General features: G+C 39.1%; 1 protein-coding gene across 3 annotated transcripts; it reads right to left on the reverse strand.

Annotated features, from left to right (window-relative positions):
* Positions 1-203: 203 nt before the first annotated feature.
* On the reverse strand, positions 204-10,844 carry kptn (kaptin (actin binding protein)). 3 transcript variants are annotated; one of them, XM_084941534.1, is made up of 12 exons: positions 10,319-10,844; positions 7,902-7,984; positions 7,744-7,828; positions 7,614-7,668; positions 6,138-6,216; positions 5,153-5,226; positions 3,370-3,476; positions 2,229-2,312; positions 2,075-2,138; positions 1,847-1,982; positions 999-1,148; positions 204-610 (listed from the first exon to the last, which is right to left on the reverse strand). In XM_084941534.1, exons 1-12 carry the CDS (start codon positions 10,518-10,520, stop codon positions 446-448), a joined length of 1,284 nt encoding a protein of 427 aa, XP_084797660.1. In that variant the 5' UTR covers positions 10,521-10,844; the 3' UTR covers positions 204-445. The 3 variants fall into 3 exon arrangements, with proteins under 3 accessions (XP_084797660.1, XP_084797659.1, XP_084797658.1); XM_084941533.1 differs by having other exon boundaries at positions 999-1,172; XM_084941532.1 differs by having other exon boundaries at positions 999-1,172; positions 2,075-2,312.
* Positions 10,845-15,138: the final 4,294 nt, after the last annotated feature.

Genomic DNA, 15,138 nt, shown 5'->3' on the forward strand with positions numbered 1-15,138 from the left:
GCTAGGCTTTAAGTGTAAGTAGCATACTTAAGATGGAAACTTGTGGCATGTTACAGAAGTAACAATGTGTTTTATTATAAATAAAATGTCAGAAAATATTTAACTTTATCACTCTACTGAATCTGCTAAGCCATAAAAACAAACAAACCAATCAGCTAACCTCCTTGACACAGGGAAAGATCAAATCACACAAAAACAGGATATAAATATGATGTCCTTTATTACCTGTAAATAACTGTACACTGTCATCATGTCAGAATTCAGCCTTTTTTACAACTATACCATGAAGCAGACCTGAGCAGTTACATATGACTTCTGAAACCAGTGTCTCTCATCAGCCTCCAGGAAGTTGAACCCCTGAGAAAAATCTTCACGTTGCACCTTTAAGAGATTTCATTCTGAACCACTAGGATTTACACGTGGGGAGAAAAATGCAATACATTTGTTAATCTGAGGGTGTCTGCATTATACACTCCAGTTTCTGAGCTGGAGCCTCATTGTCTTCAGTGTGTTGTGCTCTCGCTGACTCCACCTCCGAGCTGGCCATTAGCGCTGACACCCTCTGTGTGAGCCGCTCAAGGACCAAATCAGCGGTGCTGGAGAGACTGTGCTGCAAAGACAAAGGGGAGTGAAATAATGAGTGTCTGCAGGGGTGACAACGCTAACGTGTGGATTAAGATATTTATTTTTCCACAAGCAGATCATGGTGATTCTTTTTCTTTGGAGCTTAATATGGATGCTTTCTCATTCCAGCTGCTCAGTGATGAAGAACAGCACTTGAATCACAAAAGCTCATTCTGAAGGCGAAATCCCACTAAAATCATTAATGAAGGCATAAACGTGGGCTAAAAACCACATGAAATCATTTTCCTTTTAAAGTTCTGCAGCTGGCAACTCGTTGTCAGCTCAAATACTTCTTCTTAGCTTGAGTTCAGCAGGCAGTGACCATGAGGACGCTACACAGTACCATGACTGTCACACAGGTTTCAGCTACAAACCTGTAAGATGTGCAGTCCCTTCAGTGTGAGAACAGCCAGCTCTCTCAAACCATCTGCAGTTAAATCCAAGTATATGAGGGACAGCAAAGGACTCTTGAAGCTCCGTCTCCACTGCAGCTGAAACTGTCCATTTTGTCCACTTCCCATGGGCTGGAATTTATAACACAGTAATTCCTGCATTATAGAAAAAGAGGATTTATATATAAATCTATCATTTTAAATCAAAAAACAAAACCTATAATCTTTCCCTTTCAATCATACTCACTTCCTCTGTACCTACTTTGCCACTTTATTCATGAGCAGATCTTCTATATTCTTACAATCAGAAAATCCCATGAAGACAGAAAGCTGTTAGTGTATCCTGCTAACGATACGGTGCCTATGTTTCATTTATTCCTCTGAGCCAGCGAGGTCCATTTATATTCAAAAACTATTAAAAACAGATCAAGAAGTCACAACTGCACCGGCTCATATCTTCCTTCTTTGCTGTGAACAAACAGTGCAGTTTGTTTTGAGTCAATCCCACACATCCGCAGCATCCTGCTGGTGAAACTAATCACCAGAGTAGAAATAATTTTTCTACAGCTACAGGTAGTTCAATAAATGCACTCCTTTTTTCCCCAGTTAAGACCTACAATAAGTAGCATTTCCATGAAATGACTGAGCCTTTATCTTAAGTGGCAAGCAGTGAAAAAGATTTGTGTTCAATGGCAACCATCAATCATGGAGCTAAGGGCTTCAGGCCAAGGGTTTAAGTATTAAGAGATGGATAAATACATTGACTTTTATTAAAAAAGTAAAATAAATAAATAAATAAAATACAGACTATCCATTAGTAAAGGTCTTACCTGTCCATATGTGCCCAACAGCACCTCCTTCTGCCCATCAAAATCCAGATCGATGACCAGAGCACAGACTACTGCATCCCACTGGTCACTTTCCAAGAGGCATGTGGCCTGGGACAAACCGTGCTTCTGGACATCTCTGCAATAAAAGACATGCAACAAAAAAACCTACAATTTCTTCGTCTTCAGAGAGAAAGCAAAACTGCACAAAACCATTCATTTGTCTCTGACCTGTACACAACTGCCATCTCTATGGTACTGGCCACTAGTAGGTTATAGCTTTCCATTTCCACACCTGGAAAAGAAAAAGAAACGGACAATCTTGAGGTGCGCTGCAGATTCACAAAGTGAAGCAGAGATCTGATGTAACAGAGTAGTATCGTACCGGCCTCTGTGTGGAAGCTCAGAGGGAACAGCAGCACGGTAGAGATTGGACTGTCAAACTGGACCCGCCAGCTCTGCAAAACCTCTGACATAAACACACACAGACACAATACTGAAAACACAAATACAGAAACACACTTGGAGACATCAATGATAAAGCCAAAATGATGGATAGACACACCCATAAACTTAATATTGCATGGACGTAATTAGGATTTGGCTTCTTTTAACATACTTCAACAAATCTTTAATAGAACTAGACAACTTTTTATTGTAGAGAGTATTGTATGGTGGAATGTAACCTATGTTATGCTACGTGTGGGAAAGAATCTAATTTAACATTTTAAAGATTTATAGTCAAGAACTCTCACTCTGGTCTTGATGCCAAGTGTCATGTCTGGGGAAAACTAGACACCTCTCACCACCTTGCCAATAACATCCCTACAGTGAAGCATGGTGGTGGCTGCATCACGCTATGCAGCAGGAACTGGGAGACCAGTCGAGGGAAAGATGAATGTATCAATATACAGAGCCATTCCTGATGATAGCCAGAGTGGTCTGGACCTCAGACTGGGAGTAGATTCATCTTCCAGCAGGACAACAACCCTAAACACAGCCTCCATAACAAAGGAGTAGCTTTGGGTGAGTGGCCCAGCCAGAGCCCAGACTTTAATCCGATTGAAAGAGAATGGAGAGATTTGAAAGTGAACAGACACTCGAACCTGTTGGAGCTTGAGCGATTCTGTAAGAAGAATGGGAGAAACTTCTCAAAAATAGGTGTGCTAGCTTGAGACTGCAATTGCTGCCAAAGGTGCTTCAACAAAGTACTGAACAAAGGCTGTGAATACTTACATGTACATCCATGTCATATTTTTGGTTTTTCACCTTGTGATTATGGAGCATTGTGTGCACAATTTTGAGGTGAAAAATGAATTTCATTTATTTTTGGAATAAGGCTGTAATGTAACAAAATGTGTAACAAGTGAAGTTGTGAATACTACATATGCACTGTATGTTCAGCATTCCTGCAGAGAAGCCGGGAGTTCAGTTTGACTAAGTCAGTGGTGGTTAAGGAATCATGAGACAGTCGTGTGATGGAGCGACTCTAAGAGGAACGTTCAAGTACGTTCCACTCGCCTCACCTAGCTCAGACTGGCTGACCACAGCTAGTCCAACACAGCCATTCTGACAGCCAAACACCGAGAGCCGCCGGCCTCCAGCTATGCTCAGTATATCCATCCATAACACACTGCACAGAGAGAAGGAAACAAAAACGTGTTTACAGATGATACGTGTGTTTTTTTCTCGTATCGATAACAATGAAAGTATTTACTCAACTATCATAGTTTGCTTCCAAGAAGCCAAACGTTCTTGTCATTGTTAAAGTAGACACACTTGTTCAGGCTTTCTAGAAGTCATTCAAACTTTTTCTTTGGACACTGCCTACTTTTTCCCTTTTTCCAGAGAAATGCTTTTGTTTGTTAAGCCGTTATTATTATGCTGAATAAACAACAGCTTGATTAAAAAAGGCACCTAACTCAAGGGATGAATCTTTGCTTTCTACACATAATAGACAACTTAGTAAACTAATTTTAACTTGTATCATTAGACAGTTCGTTACTAGCGGCCCATCACAAAAAAATACAAATTGCTCCCAGTTCATTAGTTTAATCTTTGGAAAATTTCCAGAGATGTGCCTGACAGTTCGACAGGCATAAAATTATATTTTTGTGCCAACGAGGTGATTCCCAAAGAGCTACAGTACTGGGAATAATTATTTGGCCTCGTCCTGATTACTTAGCTTTGCGTAAATCTATCATGCTTAAATGTTTCAAATCATCAAAGGAATTTTTATATTCAAAGATAACCTGAGGAAATGCAAAACTCAGTTTTTAAATTATGAATTTAATTTATTTTATAAAGAAAAAAACTATTCAAGCCTACCTGACCTGTCAGAAAAAGAAAGGAAAGCGTCTGGCACTCTCGGAGTAATTTGGGTAGGCTGGCTGGGTAGGAAGGTTCCTGCTATTGCAGGTTTTTTCTATTTGTTAATAATGGCTCTCACTGTGATTTGCTGAAGTCCCACATCTTTGGAAATTTCTTTTTTACACTTCCCAGACTGACAGATATCAGTGACTTTGTTTTTCATCTCTTGCTGAGTTTCTTTAGGTCCTGACATGATGAGCTGCTTTTTCTTTCAGAGCTCTTTTTCACAGTAAATCTATTCATTTCATTTTGTTGCCTGGTGTATAACAATGATCACTTTATGAGTTTTAGTATTATCTGTATTTATTTGTTTCTCGTTAAATCATTATTGTATGGGAGCAGTCAGGCAGGTATTACACAACAAATCCAACATTTTTTAAAGGCACTGAGCAAAGAACAAGACCAAAAACTGAAGACTTTCCCCACACTGAGGGTGTGAATGCTTGTCTGTCTCTCTGTGTTAGCCCTGCTGCAGGTTGGCACCCAGTCTAGTGTGTAGCCGCATCTTGCCCTATGGGAGCTGCCTCAAGCCTTGTCGTGGCCCTTAATCGGATAAGTGGAAAAAGAATGGATGATAGATCTGAAACATGTGGGACTTGTCTCGGTCTCATTGTTCAACTCTCAGTGTTGCTGACTGTTATTATATGCACCATCCTCTTCGTAACTTCGTATCTTAAAACATTCTTTCCACATTTCCATGCTTCCTTCGTTACTCAAACTTCAGTAAATGACACTATAATGACATTATCGTTCTTGTGTATAGTAATAGACCTGCTAACTGAGTACAAACAAACTGTACAAACAGTGATCAGAACAGTAAACTGGATAATGTGGGAAATCATGAATCTGATTAACAGAGAAACACATAATGCTCATCCCTCATCAAACCCAATCAGCCCAGCGGCCACATCCAGAGAGATGAGAGCTGAAGGGACTCACTTGCTGGGAAGCTGCTGCAGCTCGGGGAAGAGTCTCTCCACTGGCTGCTCTTCAAACTGATGCAAGGAGGCGTTCTGTTAGACACAAGAGAGTCAGGCTGAATGCAACACTGATGTTTGCATGATCAAAATAAACATCTGCAGATATACAAAGTTACAACAGATTACAATCATATTTTATCTCCAATGCTTCCTGTAGTATTAGTTCTGTTGCATGCATCTACATGGTTTCATTTTAAATTATGGAAGACGATTAGGATTTTTTTTTTCACAGTTTTGGAACAAAAATCAGAATTCTGACTTTTTTTCATAAAATTTTTTTAAAAAATAATTTTTTTAATGATTTTTCCTGTCTGATTATATTCAGGTTCCTACGTGAACACTAAAGCAGGGTTTACTTGCTGTGATCTTTCCTCCTGTTCATGCTAGCCATAACAAAATCCCTTTATTATGTGCTTCCAGTGGAGGTGACGAGGAAGAACAAAGCACAGTTCTTGTTTTCTGCTAGTATGAGGCTTCAGAAGTATGACTGAGACAAATCCAATGGCTGTTTGGTCCAACACTCCCTCTGGAATTTCCAGGGATGGTGTCCCTGCTGAGCTGCAGTGGAGCTTAGACAACACATAGAGTGGGTTTCACAGTAAACAGGCTCTCACTGTGGAAGACATTTTTATTTTTGGCTCTTCTGAAAGGCTGAAGCCAGATTTTACTTTATGTTCAACAATATTTTTAAAGAAAGATGTTTGAAGATTTTTTCCCCACAGCTTCCACTGGGAACACAAAGAGAAGCCGTTTATTTTCTGATGGTTAGACATGAGAGGTGATTCCCAACTCTAATGTCTGCAATCCCCTGCTTAGTCTGCTGCTACCGTGACTCGACATAATGGATAAAGGGACTTACTAGAGAATACATTGATACACAGATGAGAAGGAGACAAATATTTTAAGTTGTCATTAGAATGCACTGATTTGGTCTTGTCTCTGACCTCCTTGTAAAGGTGGATCCTCTGGTCATGACCGCTTAGCAGAAACACCGTCTCACTCCCTCCTTCAGCACACTGCACTCTGACAGACAGAGGGAGAGAAGCTCACTCACATGATAAATGGTAAATGGACTGGTACTTATATACATTACACTGCTACCTCGATATATTTCTACTTAATTTGAGCACTAAATGCTTTCTACTTCGAGTCTCACTCACCCAATCACACATTCATACAGCCTCTATCTATACCTAAGCATTTTAATTGTACTGGTACTTTAACACAGACAGAAGGAGTCAAGCTACCGACACCCTGACTGGTAGACGACCTTCTCTACCTGAGAAATACATTACATTTACTATCCAGACACACACACACACACAGTCTGTACTTAAACTGCTCAGTGACTGAGCACAGCCATAAAGACACTACAGCCCATTCATGAATATTCGTGTACCAGCTCATGAAAAATGATGGACTCCAGCTGAGAAACTGAGTCAGCCTGCAGAAACACGATGATTCAGCACAGCAATAGGATATAAAATGTGGTAACAATAGATTTATCAGTACTTGAGAAAAACATTAAATATTTAAGAGCACTGAAATCTCAGTTGTCAAGTAGCTAAAGTTGTAATGCTACCAGCCTGGAGTTGTGTTTCTGTATTTTGTAATGATTGATAATCATATAAACGGTCCACAGTTCTGCAGAATGATTATTGTGCATGTATTTTTTTATTTACTTTTAATTGTTTTCCATGTATTCTTGTTTTAAAATGTCTACAAAATGTGTGATTTTTAGCAATTTTCTGAGCTATTTTTAAGCTAAACTGTCCAACATGAATCTAATAGACTTGGGCAGGACATCAGCTCACCTCCTGAATGTGAGCCAGGATGTATGTGTGTTATTCCTCTGCTGTCTGTTTCTATGATAACAGCAGGGGAAGCACACAGCACACAAACAAGCTTCTGCTCCCTCAACTAAAGTGGATTTTCTTCCTTGCTGGAATCCCAAACACAGGTGCCAGCATCATATTGATCAGCGTGTCATTTCATGCTGCTTGATTAGTAGGAATACGCTGCAGCAGCGCGTACACTCAGACACTGTCAGAGTTTTGGCCATTAGAACAGCCAACTCTGAACTCTTTCACTATGTAAGCAAAACAGCATGAGCAAAGACGTCACGAATATCTTTTACATGAGTCATCTTTCACGTTGAACTGCCAAAAATCACATTTTGCATATCCAGCTTCAGTGTGAAGCCCTTACAGCCACCACCTATATTGTGCCTATTTGTCTCTTAGTAATTTCTGATTGACGCTACAGCCCAAAGGAGATCATCATAACCTGCAGCAGGAGATCAGGAAGAGCTCGGTTTTCTCTTTTAATTCTTGGTTAAAACTATGTAGCAAAATCTGCAAGGTTAGTTACCATGGTGACTATAGTCAGCAAGAACTATCTTTGTACAGCAGCAAACTTACTCTGTGTGGTAAAGCTGGAAGGGCGTGAACTGCAGCTCCAGATTCAGGCAGCTCTCTGTTCAGAGAAACACGACATGATCAGGACATATCAGAGAGAGCACAGCACATACGCAGACAATGCATCGCTCACGTGCAATAGAGTCCAGGTTGAACTCTGAGCCAGGTTCATAGTCACAGTAGATATTTAGGAATGGAGTGGCTTTGTCCCCAGAGTCCTGCGAGGAGATCAGCCATGAATCAGTATGCTTCTACCATGGCACAGTTCATACTTCACACAAGTTACAATACCTTAATGAAGGTGATGCCCACCACCAGACCTCTCTTGGGTGGAGACTTGATGAAAGCATCAATTGATACGATCTCTGCATCAACTAGATAAGAAAACAGACTCAAACCTTTTCAGCACTGAGCAACTACAAACAACAACGTGCATCATAACAGAATTAACATACGACCGTACACCGACAGCTTTATCATTTATTTCAGACTTACAGAATGCTTTATCGTGTTTGTTTTTTCTGAAATAACAGAGAAAATGTTTCATTATAAGACAGAAAATCTGTTTTGTTGCTCTGCGCTAATGAGAGATGCTCTCCTTCATGAAGTAAGATCTATATTGTTAACCTCCACCCATATCATCTACAGTCATCGATATCATCTCAGACCCTTTATGTTTATTTGAAAACTTTTTTTAGAATACAAAATATATTCAGCAAATACACTGTGATGTCATTTAAAACGAAAACAAAAATGTATGCCCTACGCCAACTCTACAGACTAGAAGAAGAAATATAAAACGTATATTAAAGCAGTAAATATTCAACATCACCATTAAAATAAAGAACACATTCATGTATCAGTTCTGAATAGTTCTTCACCACCCTTCACACCATTTATATGAAACGCAGCAACACTTTCTCTTCTGTTGTGGAAGTATTTCATTGCTCATATCACAATGCCTTCATTTATTACCCGATTCACTTATTAAGCTCCCTGTACCACTGTATTTAGATGTTTGATCACTATGGCCACTGATTATTTTTTTAATTTTGCTTTTTTCTGTTTTGTTTGATTTTCTGTCATTTGTATCTTTTTAGTGCTGTTACATTGTATTTATTCATACTGTATCCCAGCGGTCCCCAACCTTTTTTGCATCACAGACCGGTTTATGTCCGACAATATTTTCACGGACCGGCATTTAAGGTGTCGCGGAAAAATACAACAAAATAAAACCAAAAGAAAAGATTTATTAATAACACACTGGAAAAGACCCAGGGAAACCAAGTTTACGATAAAAACGTTAAAAAAATAATGATAAAAACCGATAAAAACCCTGAAAACCATCAATTTTACACCCGAGCCTCAACTATCGCAGCCTGGTACCAAACGACCACGGACCGGACCAGACTGGATTGGTACTGGTGCGTGGCCCAGGGGTTGGGGACCGCTGCTGTATGTATGTATATTCTCCTTTATTTAATCTGTTTTGTTGAAGGCTGGTTTTAAAGTTTTGGCTTCTATGACACAATAAATTCCAGTCTTCGGCATAAATCAACAATCTTATCATTTTATAATAATATAGAAGGGATGCACTGATTGGGCGAAGGAAACAAAAAATCTTCATTACAATAACTGTTTCAAGTCTTCATCCTACTATCTGTGACATTTTGTCAGCCTAAAACAAATATCTTAACAGAAAACCACGGGTGAGCTGAAATAATAAACATGACATGAGTCAAAAAGACTAATATCAGACCATATTTGTGCATTCCTATAGGTCATTCTGAAATATACCAATCTGTACAATTGTTTAGTTGTTGCTTGAAGTGTTAAACTTTTACGTGAGTAAAATATTCAGTGCATGCGGTTTACGTTGAAACACAGTCTTTCTATTGTGTTGTGTAGCTTCCTTACCTTAAGGACGAGCTCTGTAGCAACGTCTATGTGCACATATCTGAGTATTTGAACAACAAAGGAGTAAAACAAGAGTTCTTTCCAGTCCCCACTCACTGGGGCCCCTTGAGATAGTTCTATAGCTTCATTTTAAGTCGTCTATTGGTTGTTAAGGGGGGAGGGGATAAAGTCTGTCAGACCTCAGAGACCCCAAAAACCAGGGGCCCCAATCATTGAACCTGTCTGTTTCTATGTGGCTTTTTTGTCATGCAAATTACTTTTTAGCCACGTACTTCCATTCACTCTTACTCCACAAGGACCATCTCATCACATGCTGGAGCCCTGACTTAACTGCAGCAGACTTCTGTACTTTGAACAGGTCTGCTGTTTACTGCACAGTATTGCCTGGATTGTCTCTTACGGTTGAGAACCAATGGGTGACAGCAGTTACGTCCTATCTGTTATGTACAGTCTATTTTCCAAACCCAGGGGTCAAGTCCATAAGAAAAAGACTGTTAACACAGAGATGTTAATATACAGTCAGGTCTCTTCAAAGAGTCACACAAATGTAAGGAGTTTATAGACGACAGGAGAAGGTATAAGTTGTTCTGATCCAAAAATCTACTTTGACGGATGCTGTCTTCTATAATTGCTTTTAAGATTTATTAATTTTTTTTTATTTTTATTTTATTTGAGATAGAAGATCCAGGAAACAGGAAAGGAGGTCTAGGTCTAATGTTTAATGTGTAGGAAATGGTAGAAATAAGCAAACTTGAGTTCTTGAGCACTTGACCCGTCTTTCCCCTGCGTACCTGGGATGTAAGTGAACTGAACCTCCTTGGCCACTGGTCGGATCTTCTGCTGCAGCTCCTGGTATCTGAAACACACCACCTTCCCCTTGAGAGTGGCCGCTAACAGCTCCTGCTCCCCGGCCTGACACAGCCCGTAAATGTTGCTCTGCGACGGGAAGCGGCTGAAACTGTCCTCCACGAAGGGATACGACTCTCGGAGCATCTTGCAGGATACAAGCACAGTCACTGGTTTATATTAAGATTTGTATTAAACATTTAGACTTTTCCCCGTTCATGCTTGTTTAGTGGCTGCAGAGCCCTCAAACTCCACAACAATGAGTTGGATTAAAAATGTTCCTGCTCGTTCATTTCGAAATTCAGCTAACACTCTCCACAAATTGCATATCGACGCTAAAATAACTCAGTTAATATTATTTTATTCTGATATCACATATCCTCTAACGAGTGTCTCTAAGATATAATAAACAACTTGAATAGCCATAGACAGTACGCATGAAGAAAAACATCCGGGTTTGACCCGAGCTGCGTTCACTTTCATTGGAAATATGGGATTTAATATCTATAAGGGACTCAGGGGAGAGAAAACCCGGGCCACTGTGGACAAAACCGCTATCGGAATAATTGAAAATATTGCTATATTTTAGAAAGTAATTTTAAGGTAGATTTGTCGTTGTTCCCGTGAAATTTATTCATTCTGTGGTCAAAACACAGCTGCCAGCTGACATTTTACGTGCATTTAAAATGTTACACATCCTTTACAGAGTAAAATCAGCCATTATTTTTGAGGTACAAAAACGCTTAAATTGGTTGTAATTTAATATAAGACTTCTCCCAGTTTGGTTTAATTCCCCCACTTTACTACGCCATGAAAGGCAGCGCGTGGCTTTTTTTCTTCGTGTAGTCAACGGGTGACAGATTCAGTGCATCGCTTGTATCGTGCTGCCATCTAGTGGCACTAAATGCCTCCTTTTTAAACAAGAAAGCATGTGTTGAAGTTTTTTTTTTGTCTGAGATTTTAATTTTATGGTTGCATTTATTTCCGTTCTAAAAATGTCTTTTTCCACGTACACCTTTGACAATTCCTGACTCAGTATTATTATATGCATGTGTGTTTAATTAATGATTGCTGCAACAAAACAATTAGTTGCATGAATACATTGATGGTCAACCACCAGAGGTCAGAGCTAACTCACTCATGCAGATGAAGAAATTCCAGAGATGTGTAGTGCGGTGATTAGCACTGACCTCTGCTCAAATCCAGGCAGTGGGTTCTGCTTCCTCCTACAATCCAAAAACACGCGTGGGTTTAGGTTAACTTGTGATTCTGAATTGGCTCTAGGCGTGAATGGTTGTCTGTGTGTTATCCAGGCGTGCGGCTCGGGTCTGTCCCAAGGAGTACACAACGAAGGAACAACTTGCTCTGCTAAAACAGGCTTTCTGATCATTTCTAAGGCGGAGGGTGAACATTAGAGCTCTAAACATTTAAGGATATTGTCTCACAGCATAATAAATGAGATGTGGTTCCCACATCTCATTTAGTTTACCTGCAGATCAAAGTGAAAATGATTTGATTGATGGACAGAACATGTATTTTTAGTGTGACCTGTGCGCTGTGAGCTGCAGTCTAAAATATACTCAACAGCAGATTAGAATCATGCCGATATTTTCTGCATCACCGATTTAATGCATGCACATTTCCGCACTTCACCCAGTCAAGTTAGAAAGGTACAGCTATACAATTCGTGCATATAACTCGTATTCCCCATCAGAGACTCGCTAATGCACCTAAAACATGCTGTAAATAACAGAATAAGTGAAAAGGGGACTTCCAGCAGACTTTAAACCCTAACTCGGAACACAGCCTGCTGCAGATCAGGTTATGTGTTCAGTAAAGGTTAGCACAATAGTTTTTTTTTTTTTAAAAAAACAAGAACAACGGGGTATCTATCTATCGTCCTCCTCCCGATCTCATTTACTCCTGAGGAATGTAGAGAAGACTAAACGGCAGGTCAAAGTCTCCTGAGTTATTTAAAGCAAAATTGTTATTTGTTCAAACCATATAAAGTCCTCCAGCATTGTGCTTTTCTAATGTAGAAATTTTAACAAACCAGCCCAGGTAGGTCAAAGCATTTCACTGAGAATTGAGTGGAAGAAGAAGGCTGTGTATATAGTAGACACACATGAGAATTATTAATCAATAATTCATTTATTAATTATTACTTTTAATCAATTAGTTTAGATGAAGATGAAGTGCAGATTAGTTTGTTCTTGCCTGATCTGTAATCACATTTGTTTGAGCGACTGAAGGATGAGAAGTCACTGATTCAACTGAAAACTATTTCTTCAATTATTTCTTGAAATATTAGATTAGACCAACCAAAACATCAGACCGTCTGTTTTTAAGGCACTGACTTCTCGGGCGATTTTTCACCTTATCCATAAGAAAGCAGGCTATCCAGAGGTTATAAGCTGCATCTGTGCAGCAGCATCAATAACAAACTGCTTTGCACAAACCCACGTTATTAAAGCTTCATATTTAATTAGTTTGAATCTTTATTTTGTTTTTAAGTTTAGATTTCAGTTCAGTTTGGCATTAGCTTTTTTCACAGTGAATTTGTTCATTTTGTTGTTTGGTGCTTAGCAATGATCCCTTTCATGAGTTTCAGTATTATTTTTATTTATTTGTTTCTCCTTAAATCATTATTTAAGGAGAAACGGACAGAAGTTCAGAAAAGGTATTACACCGCAAATTCAACATTTTATGAAATGCTTTGTTGCGCTCACCAACTTTACCTCACTGGCTAGAACAAATACAAAGGGTTACCTGGGGACGCTTTGTTGTAACATTTGAAATTCCTTTGAAAGTCTTCATATCATTACAACGATGAACAATCTTTTAGAAGAAGACAAAGAAGAAGAAACAAGCTTTATTGGTCACACACACAATCATACAGAGTACAACATGCAGTGAAATGTGTCGTTTCCAAGCTGTGGACAACTTTAAACTTTCTAATATGGATCACAAGCACTTAGGACTTAGAAATGCTTGGAAAGTAATAGTTCAGTATATCTGTGGGTAACTGACATCAATACACTGGACCGTCCCTGTTAAAGGGTCATATGGGAGAGTAGAATCACTGCATCTACAGATGAATGCCTTACTGACTTATATTGGTTTTATTTCAGTTCTAAGTTTGGTTGCTCGGTTTGATTTCAATCTAAATGGAGAAACCCAGAAAAAGGAATCCTCAGTGACCTTTGTCTTTGTTGTCAGATCCTTGGACAGTATGTGTTACAGTGTCCTGTGCACGTTGTGTTGAGGTGAAGCAGATGGAGGTGAGGTCCCTCATGCTGCTGCTCTATGTTGTGATGGTTCAGAGGTGGCAATGTGCTACACCCCCACTTCTCCTAATGCCACCTGCTAATCCACCTGCAGGATTACTGTCCACTGTAATCACTCATCCTTCACTGTGACATACCTCACCTCACAGTGCAACTCCTGAGTCATTACACACACACACACACACACACACACACACAGAGGGAGACGTGTACCTTGCATAGGATGTTTCTTATGGCTGTAGTTTTATATGGAATGTAAAACGTGTTAATCAGGTTTACCATCACTGTGTGATTTATCACTTATTGGATTTGGTTATAATAGTGACTTTCATGCACAGTACCTGGACAAACTATTAATAAGCATCACCAATATAAATATAAATTAACAAACCATTTGTGTTAAATATGCAGACAAAGCAAAAACCAGAAGAGATTAACAATAAAAACATGAAGGAACAAGAAGCACTCTGAGAGCACAAACCTCTCCAAGGCAGCTCACTCTATGGGCAGTACTGTATGTACTTTTAAGGGGACAGTATCGTGTTTTCATTTTGTTTACTTTGATCTTTTTAAACATAATTTAAGAAGTTTTAGTGCAGTAAAAATCAGATAAGATTAGCGTGAGAGATGTTACTTTGATTCCACCAACATTATGTGGGATTCCAAGAGTCTTTATTTGTCACATGCATAGTCATACAACACACAGTAAAATGTGTCCCGCACTGCTCCTTGACTGTGCAAAACATTAAAAACAATAAGTCACTTTAAATAAAAAAATAGAAATTTTAAATTAAAAAACTGAAAATGTACAATGAATGTTAAATTGCTTTGTGCCATATTAGCACAGCAATGTACTGACTGAGCTTAAACAAAATGACCAAAGTCATGTAAACAGAGTGACCAGAGCAGGCGATGGATAGTAGGTGTGGATTTGTAAACAACTGGACATGAATAACTTGAGCTTATTATATAATGTTATACTACAGTATAATATAGAATATGTGTATCCAGTATATACACATTCAAGGTTTTCTGACAATTCACAATCTTTATATATATATTTGTTTAAACAGCCAAAGAGTACAGTTTCTCCAAGGAGAATGAAAACGTCAGAAAACATCAGGTAAGCAAAATATCAAAAAACTGTCTATGTTCCAAACAGCTGCAGATGCACTTGCTGGAGACAGGAACAAAAGCATCAGTACAGACCAAGAAAACAAATAAACAATGAATTAATGTTCAAAAAGTCTTGTCGGAACCCATTATACATGGAAAAAATCACACAAACATCAACTTGAACATCCCAGAATGCCCAGTGTAGTTCTGGGAGTCTGATTTAGACAATTCCAGCAGTCAGATACAATTTATCCTGTTGTCACTGTGTTTTACTGTTAGAGCGCCTAGATTTGACCCTTGCAGCTGATACCGTGAAATGCCGGAGCTCTTTGAAGAAGAATGGGATGCTCTCAGTGTGTAAA

The sequence above is a fragment of the Perissodus microlepis genome, chromosome 10 (genome assembly GCF_051167445.1).
Source record: "Perissodus microlepis isolate ML-2025 ecotype Zambia chromosome 10, ASM5116744v1, whole genome shotgun sequence".
Taxonomy (NCBI): domain Eukaryota; kingdom Metazoa; phylum Chordata; class Actinopteri; order Cichliformes; family Cichlidae; genus Perissodus; species Perissodus microlepis.